Here is a 14,583-nt window from a genome sequence, read left to right on the forward strand (position 1 = left end):
GTCTCTTCACTTCATTGGAAGTTGAAAGGGCCTTTGGATCAGCAGGGCTAACAGATCGGGTCGGGGAAGCTTTGCGTAGCGGCCGCATCTGTGTGGCAGAGTGACCAGTGAGGGGACCGTGGCGCTGTCCGAAAAAGCTGTCACTGTTGAACCTTAGAAAAACGTTCTCCATTCCTACGAAGAACATTTGATGGGCAAACCAGGTTTTCTGAGCCATAAACTAGTTCCTCAAATGCTTGACCTTAACTCAGGCCCACATCATCAAACCACTTGGCGCCCAGAGGCATCGGACTCCGCCCGGCGTCACTCACCGTTTCCTGTGGAAGACGTACAACATGATCACCAGCCCTCCCACTATCAGCAGGGAGGCCACGGGCAGAGCGATGATCAGGTGCATGAAGTTCTCGTACGTCGCTGCGGAAAAGCAAGGGGGAATGGTCAGACGTCAGGAGGGAAAAAGCGACTCGTTTCAGTTTCTAACATTTCGCTAGAAGGATGGAAAGAAAATCTCTGTTTTCACTGCCTTGCCATGAACAAGGCACCCTGAGGGTAACCAGTATCAGAAACACCGACTTAACTTGAAAAAAGATCAAGTGTAGACGGAGTATACCCATTTTCACTTTTTAATTATTATTACTTTATTTATTCACTTTAGCTAGAGAGAAGGTGGCGCAGAGAGAGAGAGAGAGAGACATCAGTTCATTGTCCACGTACTGATGCATTCATTGGCTGCTTGTTATGTGCCCTGACTGGGGATCGAACCCAAATCTTGTGTATGGGGATGACGTTCCAACCAAGCTACCCAGCCAGGCATACATATTTTTATTTTTAGAGTGCAGTGTATTCTGAAATAATAGTTTGAATGATATGCAAGTAAAATAATCTCTGTGCAGTTTAATGACTGCTAACGGAAATGCATCCATTTGCTGAAATAAAATGCACAGAGATTTTCACATGTAACGCTCAAGCTGTACTGACTTTATCTGTCCAGAGACAGCGCCACAGATAATTAAAAAACAAACAAACAAAACAGCTGGCTGGCAACCCCACACCCCACACATGGGGCGTCATCACGGGTCTGAGGGCCCGAGCTCCCTGCGGCACCAGCTCACCCGTCACCAGGGCTCACTTATGTGACAGGAGTCAGACTGGACGCTCGGGACACATCCACACCCTGAAAATTCTGCCAGGTGCGGGAAATCAATGCATCCATGGGGCACGACCAGCGGGAAAGAGTGCAGGGGCGGGAGAGGAGAAGGGAGTCAGAGAGAAGGCAGGGTCGGTGCCCCCGGCCTCATCCGCGCTAAGTTTGACCTCTTCCTGCAGATCCAAGGAGCCAGGGAGCATGCGCACGCCCCCGTGAACTGCCCAGACTCACATGTGAAAGGATGGCTGTGCCCGAGGACAGGCTGGCGGGGGCTGCCAGAGGCAGGAGGCCCTGTCATGTCTTGGAGAGTGCCAGGGCGCAGGAGGGGACCTGGGCATGCTCCGCATTACCCAGCCCAAACCTCACAGAGGAATCGCAGCTTTCCCGTGAGTGAGGAAGACTTGCAGAGATGAACTCTCCCTCTCCTGGGTCACACCGGCAGCCTGTCAGCCATGGCCACAGGCCAGGAACCCGGCCTCCCGCACCCACAGCCCCTGCATCCCCCACAGAGCAAGCGCCCCGGATGGAGGCTCTGAGCTAGGCAGTCATGGTGACAACAGAGGCTGAATTCCAGGGTGATTCAAAGGCAAAATCAGTGAGCTGGGTTTGAATGAGAAATGGGAGACTAGGAAGGAAGAGAGTGGGAGGGGGTGAGGGTCCAGGCTCGGGTGGGACATAGATTATGGGGCCACTGCCTGAGCTGAAGAACAAAGGACACTGTGATATTTTTCGGGTGTCAAGTGTGATTTTGGTTTCTGTACATGAGTGGGAGGTGCTCATGGGATGCCCAAGCAGGGTCATCTCTGTGCAAATGGTGTTGGAACTTACTGGGGACCTAGCTACACCTATTTTTTATTTTATTGATTTGAGAGAGAGGGGAGAGAGAGAGAAACATCGATGAGAGAGAACATCAATTGGCCGCCTCCTGCATGCCCCCTACTGGGGACCGGGCCCACAACCTGGGCATGTGCCCTGACTGGGAATCGAACTGGCGACCTCTTGGTGCATGGGTCAATGCTCAACCACTGAGCCACACTGGCCGGGCTAGCTGCACCTATTGTAAGTCATCTGTCAATGATTATCTCGCCTCTGGAAACTGTTTCTATTATTATTCTTTCAGGACTATTAAAGCTATTTTAACTTTTAAATTAAAGATATTTTTATCAAATAGCTCTCAACACAGAGGGAGGCGCCTGTGTTTTCTGATCCCTGAGAATCCGCGCGTGGCATCGCTGCCATTGGGAAGCTGTTGTTCTTTGCTCCTCCCAGGACTATTTCTCGTTTCGGTGTCACCGATACTACTGGTCAGGTTGCACCGTGTTCTTGTCAAGTTTCGCATTTGCACGGGGCCATGGAGAAACTGGAACACGGCCAGGGGCGAGCACAGTGATTCAGTGGCTAGGAAACTGGTCTCGGAGGCTGGGTTACAAGAAAAAGACCCAAGACCTGAGATGGTTTCATCTGAGGAAGGGAGCTCAGAGAGTCCTTTCTTAGGATTCAAGCATGAGAAGTGTTCCTGAAAGGACACTAGTTCCCAGAAAGCTTCCAAAGCTCCCACCCCCTCCAAGGATTGAATAAGAGGAACTGAAACTGAACCGGAGCCAGAGAGAGGCTCGTCTGACTCGAGAAGACGCTTCCCAGCGGCAAGGGAGGCCTGCGGGTTGTATTTCCCAGCGGCACATGCCAACTTCTGCTGGAAAGAGCCCATCAGAGGGCCCCCTGGGTGTCCCCTGGCATCCTCACACTCCCGGGGTTCAAGTCGGGGTGGCCATGCCCGCCTGGAGCATGTCATCTCTGCAGAGAAGCCAAGGTCACTGAGCCCCAGAAGCCAAGGCTGCTGGATCCCAGACCCCAAACCTAGGCTCTGTTCCTCAGGGACGGATGCAGGCAGAAGAGGAGACAGGAAACAGCAAGCTGCTACGGAGAGTCCTGGGGGGTTGTGAAGGTTCTGGCGCTGAAATGGGGGGCACGGGGGGGGGCTGGCAAGAGAGGGGAAGCGTACAGCAGGAGAACCGAGATGATGCTAGTGTACAGAATTATCTGCATAAGCATCTGTTACCCGTAAAACCTGAACCCAGGCCTCAAGGTCAGGTACCCCATCATTCTCCTGCTGTGTCCCTACATGCTGGGGTTTTCCAATGTCAGGCGTATCTTGGAGTACCAGGAGCTGTCGGGTGGGTTGCTGGGCCAGCTGAGCCTGAATGTGAAAGCGGATCAGGGCAGCATGGGTGTGGGCACCAGGAAGGCCAGGGCAGTGGGCACGGCCCAGCAGACTCACGTGTCCCAAGTCGCACCACTAAGCAAGGCAGACGCTCTTTCTCGGGGGAGAAGCAGCACAAAGCAGTGTGATGCCACATTCGCTCCCATTCTCTGAACATGAAATAAACTCAAAAACTGGGTTTCTGGTAGGAAATTGTGGAAACGCAATGTGGAACTAACAAGGAACATGGATGTCACCACATAAGAGACTGAACTTTCTTGGCCAAGCAAGTATAGGGCCCTTATTCTGTTTATACATTTTACAAAACTCAGTTTTAAAATCTAAAGTCCGCCCTGGCTGGGGTGGCTCAGTTGGCTGGGCATTGTCCTGTGCATGGAAAGCAGCCAATGGATATTTCTCTCTCATCGATGTTTCTCTCTCTCTCCCTTTCCCTTCCTCTCTAATAATCAATCAATAAAAAAAAAAAAAAAAAAATCTTAAAAAAATACAATAAGCCCTGGCCGGTTTGGCTCAGCGGTTAGAGCATCAGCCTGCGGTCCTGAGAGACCCGGGTTCGGTTCCCGCTAAGGGCATGTACCTCGGTTGCAGTTTGTCCCCGGCCCTGGTCGGTCGTGCGGGTGGCAGCCACTCGATGTGTCCCTTTCACATCGATATTTCTCTCTCTCTCTCTCTCTCTCTCTCTCTCTCTCTCTCTCTCTCTCTCTCTCTCTTCCTCCCACTGTACCTGAACAAAAAATGTTCTCGGGTGAGGATAAAATAAAATAAAAAAATACAATAAAATCTGAAATGCTTGCCTAGAACGGCTTTCTAAGAGTTCGGCCTTGTGGGTGGTTTGGGCATGGACTCAGGACTGGCAGACGTGAGCCCTGTGTGAACCCAGTGCCAGGCTCTCAGGGTGCAGCTGTGCTTCACTGACGGACAGTGCAGGGGACAGTCTCAGCCTGGGGCTGTGTCACAGACACCTGGCCCTGCAGCACAGGGCCCCCAGGCTTCTGTCACCCCTTTAGGAATCTACGCCCTGACTCTGAGCCCTAACCAGCATTTCCGAGGAGGCAGGGAGCAGAACGGTCAATTCAACACTTTGTAAAATGCTTTAGACATAAACCAAGTTGACAGCAGAGGCGTCTTGCTGTCTCCCCGCAAAGAGGTGCTCAGACCTAATCATCTGATCAGTAGGGACCCCAAGTGCAGTGGCTCCCCAGCCTGAGCTTGGGGTGCTGGCAGGAGTGTAACCCATCTGAGAGCTGGCCTACTCAGTTCCAGTGGAGAATCAAAACACCAAGGAGCCAGGACGACCCAGGTGTCCCCAGCCCTGGCCCACGCTGCTGTAGTTTACCAGCGACTCCCTCCACAAGCCTTACTTTTGGCCTGGACGTAGAAGAACACAGGCTCCGTCCATGACCCGTTCCCAGACAGAGACGTGGCCTGGATCCGGGCTGTGTAGTTGCCCGGGTTGAGGCGGTTCAGCCTGGCCCCTCCGTACTTCCTGTAGTCCTGCCTGGACACACATTCCCGCTGGTCCTGAGGAGCAAAACAGATGTGTCCATTTCCCACAAACACTCGAGGAACGGTGCCTGTCGCTGCCCAGTCTCTCAGCCCCCACCTGACAGTGACCCCGGTTTGCAATAAAAGGGAAGAAACCAACTCTTAAAGAGCAGTCTTCCGGGAACTTGCAGCATGCCCAAGTTTTAACCAACCAAAAAGAGCTCCTGAAAGATAAGTTATTAAGACCAATCTAGACTATGCCGAAAGGTCGATTTGTGCAACGGGAGCATTTCTCAAGGGTGACAAGCCCTGCTCCTTGAATAGTCCATGCACGTCTCAAAGATGCAGAACTGGCAGGCGGACCTCAACCCGCACCAACCCAGCCCCTGTTTTACTGAAGTCAAGCTACCCAGGAGGTGGCCTGTGCTGTACTGTAACCTATGCTCCCGATTGCAACGGAGACACCCCAGACATGGACCGCTGCCCCGTCTTACCTCGACCTGCGATCCATATTTTATCTCATACATAAGAATCAGTCCATTGGGGTTCTCAGGTTCCGACCACTTTAAAAAGATGGAGTTTTCAGGCCTTGGCTCCCAGGTCACCGGCCCAGGAATGTCATCTGCTCCTTCTGTGTAATAATATCAACACACAATGAAGTTGGATCTGGTTCCCCGGGAGGGCTACCAACTCGAGGCTCACTGACGAGAAACCTCCCCCATCCAGCACTAAGGACGGGGACCACGCAGAGTCCCTGGGACCTGGCTGCTCACACGCAGCAGAGGTGTGGACTAGGAGAATGTGAAGACCCGTAACTCAAGGTGAAGACCTGTAACTCAAGGTGAAGACCCACAACTGTAGGTGAAGACCTGTAACTCAAGGTGAAGACCCGTAACTCAAGATGAAGACCTGTAACTCAAGGTGAAGACCCGCAACTGGAGGTGAAGACCCGTAACTCAAGGTGAAGACCCCTAACTCAAGATGAAGACCTGTAACTTAAGATGAAGACCCGCAACTGTAGGTGAAGACCCGTAACTCAAGGTGAAGACCCGTAACTCAAGGTGAAGACCCGTAACTGTAGGTGAAGACCCGTAACTCAAGGTGAAGACCCGTAACTCAAGGTGAAGACCTGTAACTCAAGATGCCAGCCTCAGTCACCTCCTGCCGCCTCCAGCAGGAAAGGGGACTAGGCGGTTCACCCACTCTTCAAGATGGGTGGACGGCTGTCTGAGCTATAGGCAGCTTCTAACCTACAAGGGGCTGGTGAAGACCAAACAAGCAGGACTGAAGGCTGCTCCAGGAGGCGACCTTGAGGAGTGATGGTCTCTCTGGGTCAAGGCAACTCACTGGGGATTTCACTGGGCCTGTGGGAACGCAGGAGGGCCCGGGCACATGTACCCATGCACAAATGGACAAAGGGCCATGGAAATGCATGCTATGAACCACGAAGGAGGAGAGTTAGCCTTGAAGCTAGCTCCTGGCTCTTGAGTACATTCTGGGATGGGAGCAATGTCACTCCAAGTGCACCTCACTCCCTGGGCTGCTGGTCTACCTGGCTGCCTCCAGAGGAGCACCTGTCCTCTACTAACCAGGGAGTCGGCAGCACCTACAGCTGGATTACACCATACCTGCAGGCATGGTTCTCGCAAAGACAAAGTTGGAGGCGCTGCAGCCCAGCTTCTCGGCCTCGTGGTTACAGCTGTGGATGTCGATGCGGTACAGAGTGAAAGGCCGGAGGTTAGAGATGACAGTTCTCTCTTTGTTGTCCACCCGGCTCTCGAAGAAAGGGTACTCCGTCTCCAGCTCCTCGAGGTCCGTGACATTGTAGATGTCAGCCGCCGTGCTGTTCCTGCTCCGGGTGGACATGGTGGTGTTGGCGATCTGCATGACGTCCCTCCGCTTCCTTTCAGGTCTGCAGGGAAGAGACAGAGGTCTCGCACATGCGTCCACCTCGCCACCTCGTCAACGACTCGGGTCAGAGGGGCGGAGAGAAAGAAAAATCTTAACCTCGGAATAAAAGGAGCGATTCAGCCCCCTTGGCGAAGAGCCAACAGGAGGATAACACAGGGATTTCCTTCTTCACTATTTACTTGGCTCTCTCTTCTTTGCGAACCTGAGGTGGCACACAGACCGGCCGCCCCTCCCTGTTCCCAGCGCGGTTTCTCCATGCTACCGAGAGGCAGCACCCTGAGTTTAATCAGGAGATGTGCCACCTGCTTCGCAGACCTTATGGTTGAGACTGAAGGCGACCAACCTGCTGGCCACACTAAGATTTACTGGGGGAGGTGACTGAAGTGTGTGGTGTTGGCACCAGAGAGATGGGGAAGGGGGGGTCAAAGACCTGTGGGGGGGCTTCATTGACCCCCCCTTAACTGTAGAAAAACTAAGGGCGCCAGCAGGGGGCTCTGGCTTGGACCCCAAGCCCTACCCCCTGAGGTTCCCACTGAGCCCCCTTGCTGAGGCCCTAGAGGCTATATTTCTCACACTCCTGGAGGTCTTGTCGAGCCTGGCTTTGCCTCCCAGCCAGCAGTGACCACCTGTGTCCTCCCCAAGTGCCTGCCCATGAGGGACAGAGCAATGTCCTGGACTTGCGTAGGGCTCGGAACAACAGCTCCAAAACCAGGACAGCGAGAGGAAGTGCGTACAGTCACCGAGGGAAGACTGTCCCCACCCAAAAGGGCAGGAGAGGTGTCCGAAGAAGCTGCAGGGGCCTTCTGACGACTGTGGATACGGGGAAAAGGGCTTGGGTCCACCCAGACCTGTTACAGGTCCGCGCATTTACAGGGACCAACAAACGGAACGTGAGGTGATGACCGAGACACAGACGTGGCACCCTCGGGCCGGCCGAGGAAACGGTGGGAACAGGCCCTGTGCCCTGCACCCTGCGGCTGGCGTCGCTCGCCCTGGGATAGGCCCTCGGTGGGGGCAAAGGAACAAATCTCATCTGGGACAGAACGACCGGCAGTGGGAACGCTCCTCAGCTCCCAGGTGGGGAGGCAGCAAAGACCCCACAGGGAGTCCCGCACCCAGGAAGTGTCTCGCGGTTCTGGACACTCAGCATGTGTCCCGCTGGTCCTTCTGCACCTCAAAGTGAAAAACCTACAAGGGGGAAACAGGGGCCTGGGGCACAGGGGCCTCTGGCTGCCAGTCTGCGGGGCTCACGGAGTCCCCTGCAGAAAGCACTGTCCCCACAGGAAGTAACACGAGCTGGACCTCCGCCGGCCTGCGGGGGATGACCCAGGCAGAGAAGCGGCGCCAGGAAGGGAGAGCTCTGGTGTAGGGCCAAGTCCCGAGTCCGCTGCTAATTAATTACTTAGGATGTTGGAGAAGTCACTAACCCTGGGGTCTAGTTTTCAAATGTCCTTGAGCTTTTTCCCAGTCCTCAAACTTCCCGATTCTCAGGACCTCGCATGGGCCATTCCCCACTGCAGGATGTTATATGGCTGAGAGGCAGCTGCCCCTGTCCTGCAGTGGTCCCAACACCACCCCAACGCGACCCAACCGATACCCTAATATGCTTCTCCTTCCTTGATGTGACTTGGTTCTGCCCGTAGGCTGCTGACCTTAAAACAACCAGGGTAGCTCTGGCCGGTTTGGCTCAGCGGTTAGAGCATCGGTCTGTGGACCAATGAATCACGGGTTCAATTCCAGCCAAGGGCATGGACCTCAGCTGTGGTTCGTCCCCAGCCCTGGTCAGGGTCGTGAGGAAGGCTACCAGTCGCTGTGTCTCTCTCCCATCGATGTTTCTCTCTCCCTCTCTCCCTCCTGCTCTATCTGAAGATAGGTGAGGATTTAAAAAAATAATAATGACCAGGGCAGAGAGACAGCGACAGAGCCCACCCAAGGACCCCGGCCTGGACACATTTCCCAAAGACACGGCACCTGGGCACGAAGATGGAGTTATGCAGGAAGTTCTCGAAGACTTTGCGGTACTCCGCCTCCTCCTTCTCGGCCTGCTTCTCCGCCTCGGTTTTGGGACAAGCGCAGCAGGGTCCCTTCTCCCCACCGCACACTTCAGTCTTGGGGTTCTCGGTCACCTCCTCGATGTCAATGGTGCCGTCCGCGTACTTCCGGATGGGGATTTTGTCTGCACGGAAAGAGAGGCGGGTGGGCGTGAGAGCCAGGCTACCGCCACGACGGGGGAGGTGCAGGCACCGCTCTGTGTCCCTTCGGGGCATGGACCTCAGCTGGGGTTTGTCCCCAGCCCTGGTCAGGGCTGTGAGGGAGGCTACCCGTCACCGTGTCTCTCTCCCTCGATCCCCAGGCTGCAGCCGTACCTTTGGAGCAGTAGTTGTGCCTGTACAAGTAGCTGTCCTGAGGCTGCCGCTGCCACCTGACGATGTAGTAGCTCAGGTTGCCGTTGGGCAGGGAGGGCGGGTTCCACTTCACGATCAGCTGGGAGGACGAGTTCGAGGCCGAGAGCACATCCAGGGGAATGGACGGAACTGGGGAGAAAACACAGGGCACTTCAGAGAACAGACAGACCCACGATCCAGGCTGCCGGGCGCTCAGTGCGAGCCGGCCCGAAGCCCCGAGGCAGGCCTGGGCGCGGAGGCAGCAGCGGGGCGGAACCGCCAGGGAAACCCAGCCTCGCTTGGCAGTCACCGCCCACGTCTCCCTGTGTGACATCTGTGCTCAGGGGGTCCCCGCGGAAACGGACATTGCCGAGCTGGGGCCACACCAGGGTGAGCACGGATGACTTCAAATCCACAGCTCATTCCAACCCCACGCCAGCAAGCGCTAAAACTGATGCTGTGCATTTCATCTGAGACGCTCTCTCCTTTTTTAATCCTCACCTGAGGATACTTTTCTATCTTCAGACAGAGCGGGAGGGAGAAAGAGAGAGAAACATCGATGTGAGAGAGACACATCGATTGGCTGCCACCCACATGATCCCAACCGGGGCTGGGGACGAACTGCAACCGAGGTAGGTGCCCTTGGCCGGAATCAAACCCGGGACTCTTTGGTCCACAGACCGACGCTCCAACCGCTGAGCCTAACCGGCCAGGGCTCATCTAGATTCTTGAGTCTCCAAATCAAATGGCAAGAAGCCCAAATGAAAGGGGGAAGTGAAGAGCGGCTGGAGAGAAGGAGGAGAGCGAGAGCGAGAGCGAGAGAGAGAGAGCGAGAGAGAGAGAGAGAGAGAGAGGGAGCATGCTTCAGCAGATGAGCAGGCCGAGGCCATGGGCCGTCTGTGATACCTGAAGCATTGGTGCGAATGTATAGGATCTCGCTCTTGGCCCCACGGATGTGGTCATTCTCCACCATGGTGAGGGTCACGGCCTTCACGTACACAGCGTACTGCGTCCAGGGCTTCAGCCCGTGCAGTAAGATGCCCGGCTCGATGTCCTTGTTGGAGGGCAGGTCCACGTCCACCATGTTCCAGCTATTGGAGCCACAGGCGTCCTGGCCATCGTACTCGGTGACGTTTTTGAAGGGTCTGAAAGACAATCGGCGCAGCTCAGAGCCTGTGTCCGGCAGACACCGTCCCCAGGGGCCCAGCATCACACTGTCCACAGTGGGGACTCTAAATAAAACAAATAACCTGTTCGATTGTTTTTATGTGCGAATACAATTAAGCAACGGGGCTCAGGTCTTCCCACAGAACCGGACCTTTGGCCCCAGGAAGAATCAGTTCTGTAGTCATTGGGATTGAAAATGCCGCCCCGTAAGAACACGCGAAAGCCATTCTCTTTTCCGAAATGGCATTTTTTTCACCATTAAGAAGAAAAACAAGCAGTGCCATGGAATGCAAACCTCAGCGACTAACGAAGAATAACTTTTGGAGAAAAATGATTTCGCGACAGAAACACCGCTTCTAAACTACAGCCTCCAAAATCGAACTTGCTCACAGTCAACTCTGATTGCTTAGGTGCTGTATAGAACTTGAATGTCCGTTTGCAGACTGTTGAGAAACCAAGCTGGGCTCTGGTGAAATTAGCAGCTGATGCTGCCAAGGCCTGGGACTGTCAGAGGGAACAGTGTTTGCACAGATGTAGGGCTGACAGCCGCTGGCCACAGGCTAATGAGAGAGACGTGAACATACCCTCCCTGTCATCGCGACGAAAGACCACGAGTGACCCTTGTCTACAGAGACAGCTAGTGACCCCGGCTCCAGCAGGGGGACGGGGGCAGACACTGCCCTTGGCGGGTCTGGTTCCAGCCCTGGGGATGCCAGGCCCCCAGGAAACAGACCTAGGCGTGCAGATGGCCCCTGCCCGGGACGGGGATTAAGGAGACGGGAACCACCTGGGTTCAGGAGACAAAGAAGGGGAGAGGGACCGCCCTGGCCGGTGTGGCTCCGAGGTTAGAGTGTCGGCCCATGGACCAAAGAGTCGCGGGTTCGATTCTGGTCAAGGGCACGTATCTCTGTTGCGGTTTGATCCCTGGTCCTGGTTGGGGTCGTGCAGGAGGCAACCAGTCGATGTGTCTCTTTCACATCGATGTCTCTCTCTGTCTCTCTCTCTCTCTCTCTTCCCCTCCCTCCCACTCTATCTGAAAAAATTAAATTAAATTAGAAAAAAAAAGAAAGGCAGAGGGACTGAGCTGCCACCAGGAGGGATAAGTCACGGCTGCTTAGGCAGGAGAATGTCAGGCCAATGTCAGCTGAAGGCACCAGAAGGGCCCCGGCAGGTTTTGGGAGACATCACGAAAGGTTCAGCACCTTTGCTGTCCACTGTCCTCTCTCGCTGGAGGGCTGGTGACTGGGGAAGGGTGCGTGGATACAGGGAGGGCAGGACGTCGGTGGACCTGCCCGGGGTCCCCTCGAAGGGAGTGAGCACCCTGCAGGGTGTCCCTGGAGCAGGGGTCAGCGGGCAGCAAGACTGAAATGACATTAACCCACCCTCCATCCCAGTGCACGGATACTGGGACTGACCTCATTCTCCGGAAAACAGCTTTTCCCTTTGCATTGATTTTATCCAAACACCTCTACCCATTGAAACGAATGCGTGCCCAGTGGCAGCTGTCACCGGCAGGGACAGAGGTCACGGGGCAGTGTGGGAGGGCGCAAAGCACGAAGCCTGTCCCCCCCCCCCCCCCCCAAGTCCCGCCGTCGCCCAGCGAGACTCACGCTTCCTTGTAGTAGACGGTGAAGCTGATGAGGTCCCTGTAGTCCGGGGGCCGGTACCGGTGCCATGTGATGATGATGCGATTCTTCCAGGTGTTGGTGGAGGTGAAGTGCAGGACGTCGCTCTCACCTGGGGCAGAGGTACACTGTGAGTGACAGACAGCAGCGTCCCGGTCCTCCGCTTCCCCCTGCCCCACTGGCTGCGCGCGCGAACTACGCCCCTCTGGGCTTCGCGGTGGCTTCGTTTCCACCCAAACGGATTCCAGCACATGGAGCGCCCGGGGCTCCGTCCTCGCTGCACACGTGAACCTGGGCATGACCTTAACCTGAAGAGGGACCTTGGCTGAGCAGTGGCCTCTTGCCTTCCTGCTGGTCCCCAAGTGTGGCCCCTCCAGGGCCAGACACAGGGAGGCCAGACCCTCGCTGGGCTGCCTCTCAGATGCCACGGCCCGTCTGCCTGCTGACAGGTAACAGGCCGGGGGTGCCACAAGGGACGCTGCTTAGTGTACACTCGGGTCGCCCTGGAGGGACACGGGAGCTCCGTGCAGGCCCCCAGCCAGCGGACACGTGGCAGGGAATGGATCAGGGGCTGACAAAACAGGCTCACTGCGCACAGCCGTCTGTGCCCTGAGAGCGAAGGCCTGCTTCGCCCCTCCGGGGACAGACTCCAACTTGGATGAGGGTGACTGCCCCTCAGGAGCCCGGAGCTCCCCCACCGCCCCGTCTGCCTGTGGCCCAGGCACACTCAGGGCAGTGAGACACCACGGGTCTGCCGGACAGACGTGGGGACCCGGGGGGAAGGGCTGTAGGTCCGCTCAGATGTCAGAGAGAAAACATGATGTTGTTTCCAAAGGACAGTAAAGGGCTACTGTATCCGTGATCCCCCGGGCCAGGCTGGCTGCGTCTAAGGGGAGGACGCTGAGAAACTCCGACACGTCCACAGTCTGCCAGGATGTGAACGGGACGTGGCGGGGGCCGTGGTGGGGAGCGCGAGTGGGGCAGTGCTGGGCCTCAGCACCCTCCAGCTCTCCGCCTCCTCTGCCCTAGGACCTCTCCCGGCAACCCCAGCGCAGCCAGGACGTCCGGCCACCAGCGGCACAGCCTAAGTCAGATGCTGGGCGGTCCCCGGACCCTGCTCCCTCTGCAAATGTGCACACCCGGGTGAGTGCAAAGGTGAGTGTGTGCACACATGTGAGTACAAATGCATGTATGCACACGTGTGAATGTGTGTGCACTCGTGAGTGCGAATGAGTGTGTGCACACGCGTGAGTGCAAAGGTGTGTGCACACATGTGAGTACAAATGCATGTATGCACACGTGTGAATATGTGCGCACACGTGTGTGAATGTGTGCACACGAGTGAAATGCAAGTGCACACCCTGTGTGTAAATGCGTGTGCACACACGAGTGCAAATCCCCCCGATCGTATACATGACTTGTTTTCTTTAATACCCTTCCCGGATTAAAAGTTGATGGGGGAAAGCCCACCTCCTTTTATAACCCCACCCGGCCGAACAGAACCACAGCTTTCCTTGTATATGCAGGGTGGTTGAGAAGGAGAGGACCAGCCCCTTGTTGAAAAATGAACTAACGGACCGCCGTGCGTGGAGAGACATCAGACTCCGTGTGTTCAGCAAGCGCTGCGTTAGAGTTTCTCAGCGCTCAGCACACTCCTGGGGATGCCCAGCCAAACCCACAAATAGAACCATCAGAATCTGCCCCCTGCTGAGGGTGAAGTGCACGCGCACGAGCAAAGGGCTCCCTGGGGAGCGCGCGCCCCCGAGTGAAAGGAGGAGGGGCCACACACGGACCCTCTGGGTGGGAAGAGGGGTCACGTGACCAGCTGGGCCCAGGGGCGCCGCGTCCACTCACAGGAGGCTCTCTCCCCGTTGTTCCGCGTATTTATGTCCCCTTTGCTCTGGCGTCCTTTGGTCCCCGTCACTTCCTCCATGCGGTAGATTTCAGACACACACAGCTTGGGGTTGAAAGCAAAGTACATCTTCCCAGACTTGATGGTCAGGTTGCGGTGGTCCCAGTCCCAGAGCTGCTGCAGATTCTGGTTGTCGAGGACGTAGAAGGAGTAATTCCTGCAATGACAGAAGCCAGCGTCAGCACCCGCCCTCCGCAGCCGCCCAGTGTCGCCCACAGGGCCTCCTGGCCACGCGGGCCCAGCGTGCGCGCCCTCGCCAAGGCGGGCTCAGTCACGGATGGCTGTCAGAACGAACAATCACCATTGACAATGGCAGCATCAGGACTCAAGGACCGCATATTAAAATCGATATTGAAATCGACAAGACACTGGCCCTGTCTGGGCAGCTCAGTGGTTAGAGCACTGTCCCGATGCGCCAAGGTTGCGGGTTCGATCCCCATCAGGGCACATAGAAAATTCAACCAATGAATGCATAAATACGTGTAACAACAAATCGATGTTTCTCCCCCGCCCAAAATCAATGAAAAAATGAAGAAATTGACAAGATGCTAATTTCATGACCTCTGCTGGCAGCAAAGATTGCTTCTCACACCTGAGGATGTTTCTCGAATCATTCCCCAGAAATGCCTTCAGCGGTTTCTCTCGGTGCAGAGCTCATTCAGTGTGCTGCAAATCCGTCCACCGGAGAACAGATATGCTCTGCTGCTCTACCGGAACGGCTTACATCCTGG

At 55.7% G+C, this 14,583-nt stretch overlaps 1 protein-coding gene across 1 annotated transcript in view; it reads right to left on the bottom strand.

The window, feature by feature from the left end:
- The window catches only part of IGF1R (insulin like growth factor 1 receptor), a 241,277-nt gene that overhangs the window by 14,619 nt on the left and 212,075 nt on the right, over positions 1-14,583 (bottom strand). The window contains exons 6-14 of the mRNA XM_036277797.1: positions 13,795-14,009; positions 11,926-12,052; positions 10,055-10,293; positions 9,131-9,298; positions 8,736-8,940; positions 6,482-6,765; positions 5,348-5,484; positions 4,730-4,889; positions 312-414 (exon numbers count right to left, since the gene is read on the bottom strand). Of these exons, the coding sequence (XP_036133690.1) occupies positions 312-414; positions 4,730-4,889; positions 5,348-5,484; positions 6,482-6,765; positions 8,736-8,940; positions 9,131-9,298; positions 10,055-10,293; positions 11,926-12,052; positions 13,795-14,009 (1,638 nt within the window). The remainder of the gene's footprint in view (positions 1-311; positions 415-4,729; positions 4,890-5,347; positions 5,485-6,481; positions 6,766-8,735; positions 8,941-9,130; positions 9,299-10,054; positions 10,294-11,925; positions 12,053-13,794; positions 14,010-14,583) is intronic.

This window comes from Molossus molossus, unplaced genomic scaffold, assembly GCF_014108415.1.
Source record: "Molossus molossus isolate mMolMol1 unplaced genomic scaffold, mMolMol1.p scaffold_m16_p_24, whole genome shotgun sequence".
NCBI classification, from domain to species: domain Eukaryota; kingdom Metazoa; phylum Chordata; class Mammalia; order Chiroptera; family Molossidae; genus Molossus; species Molossus molossus.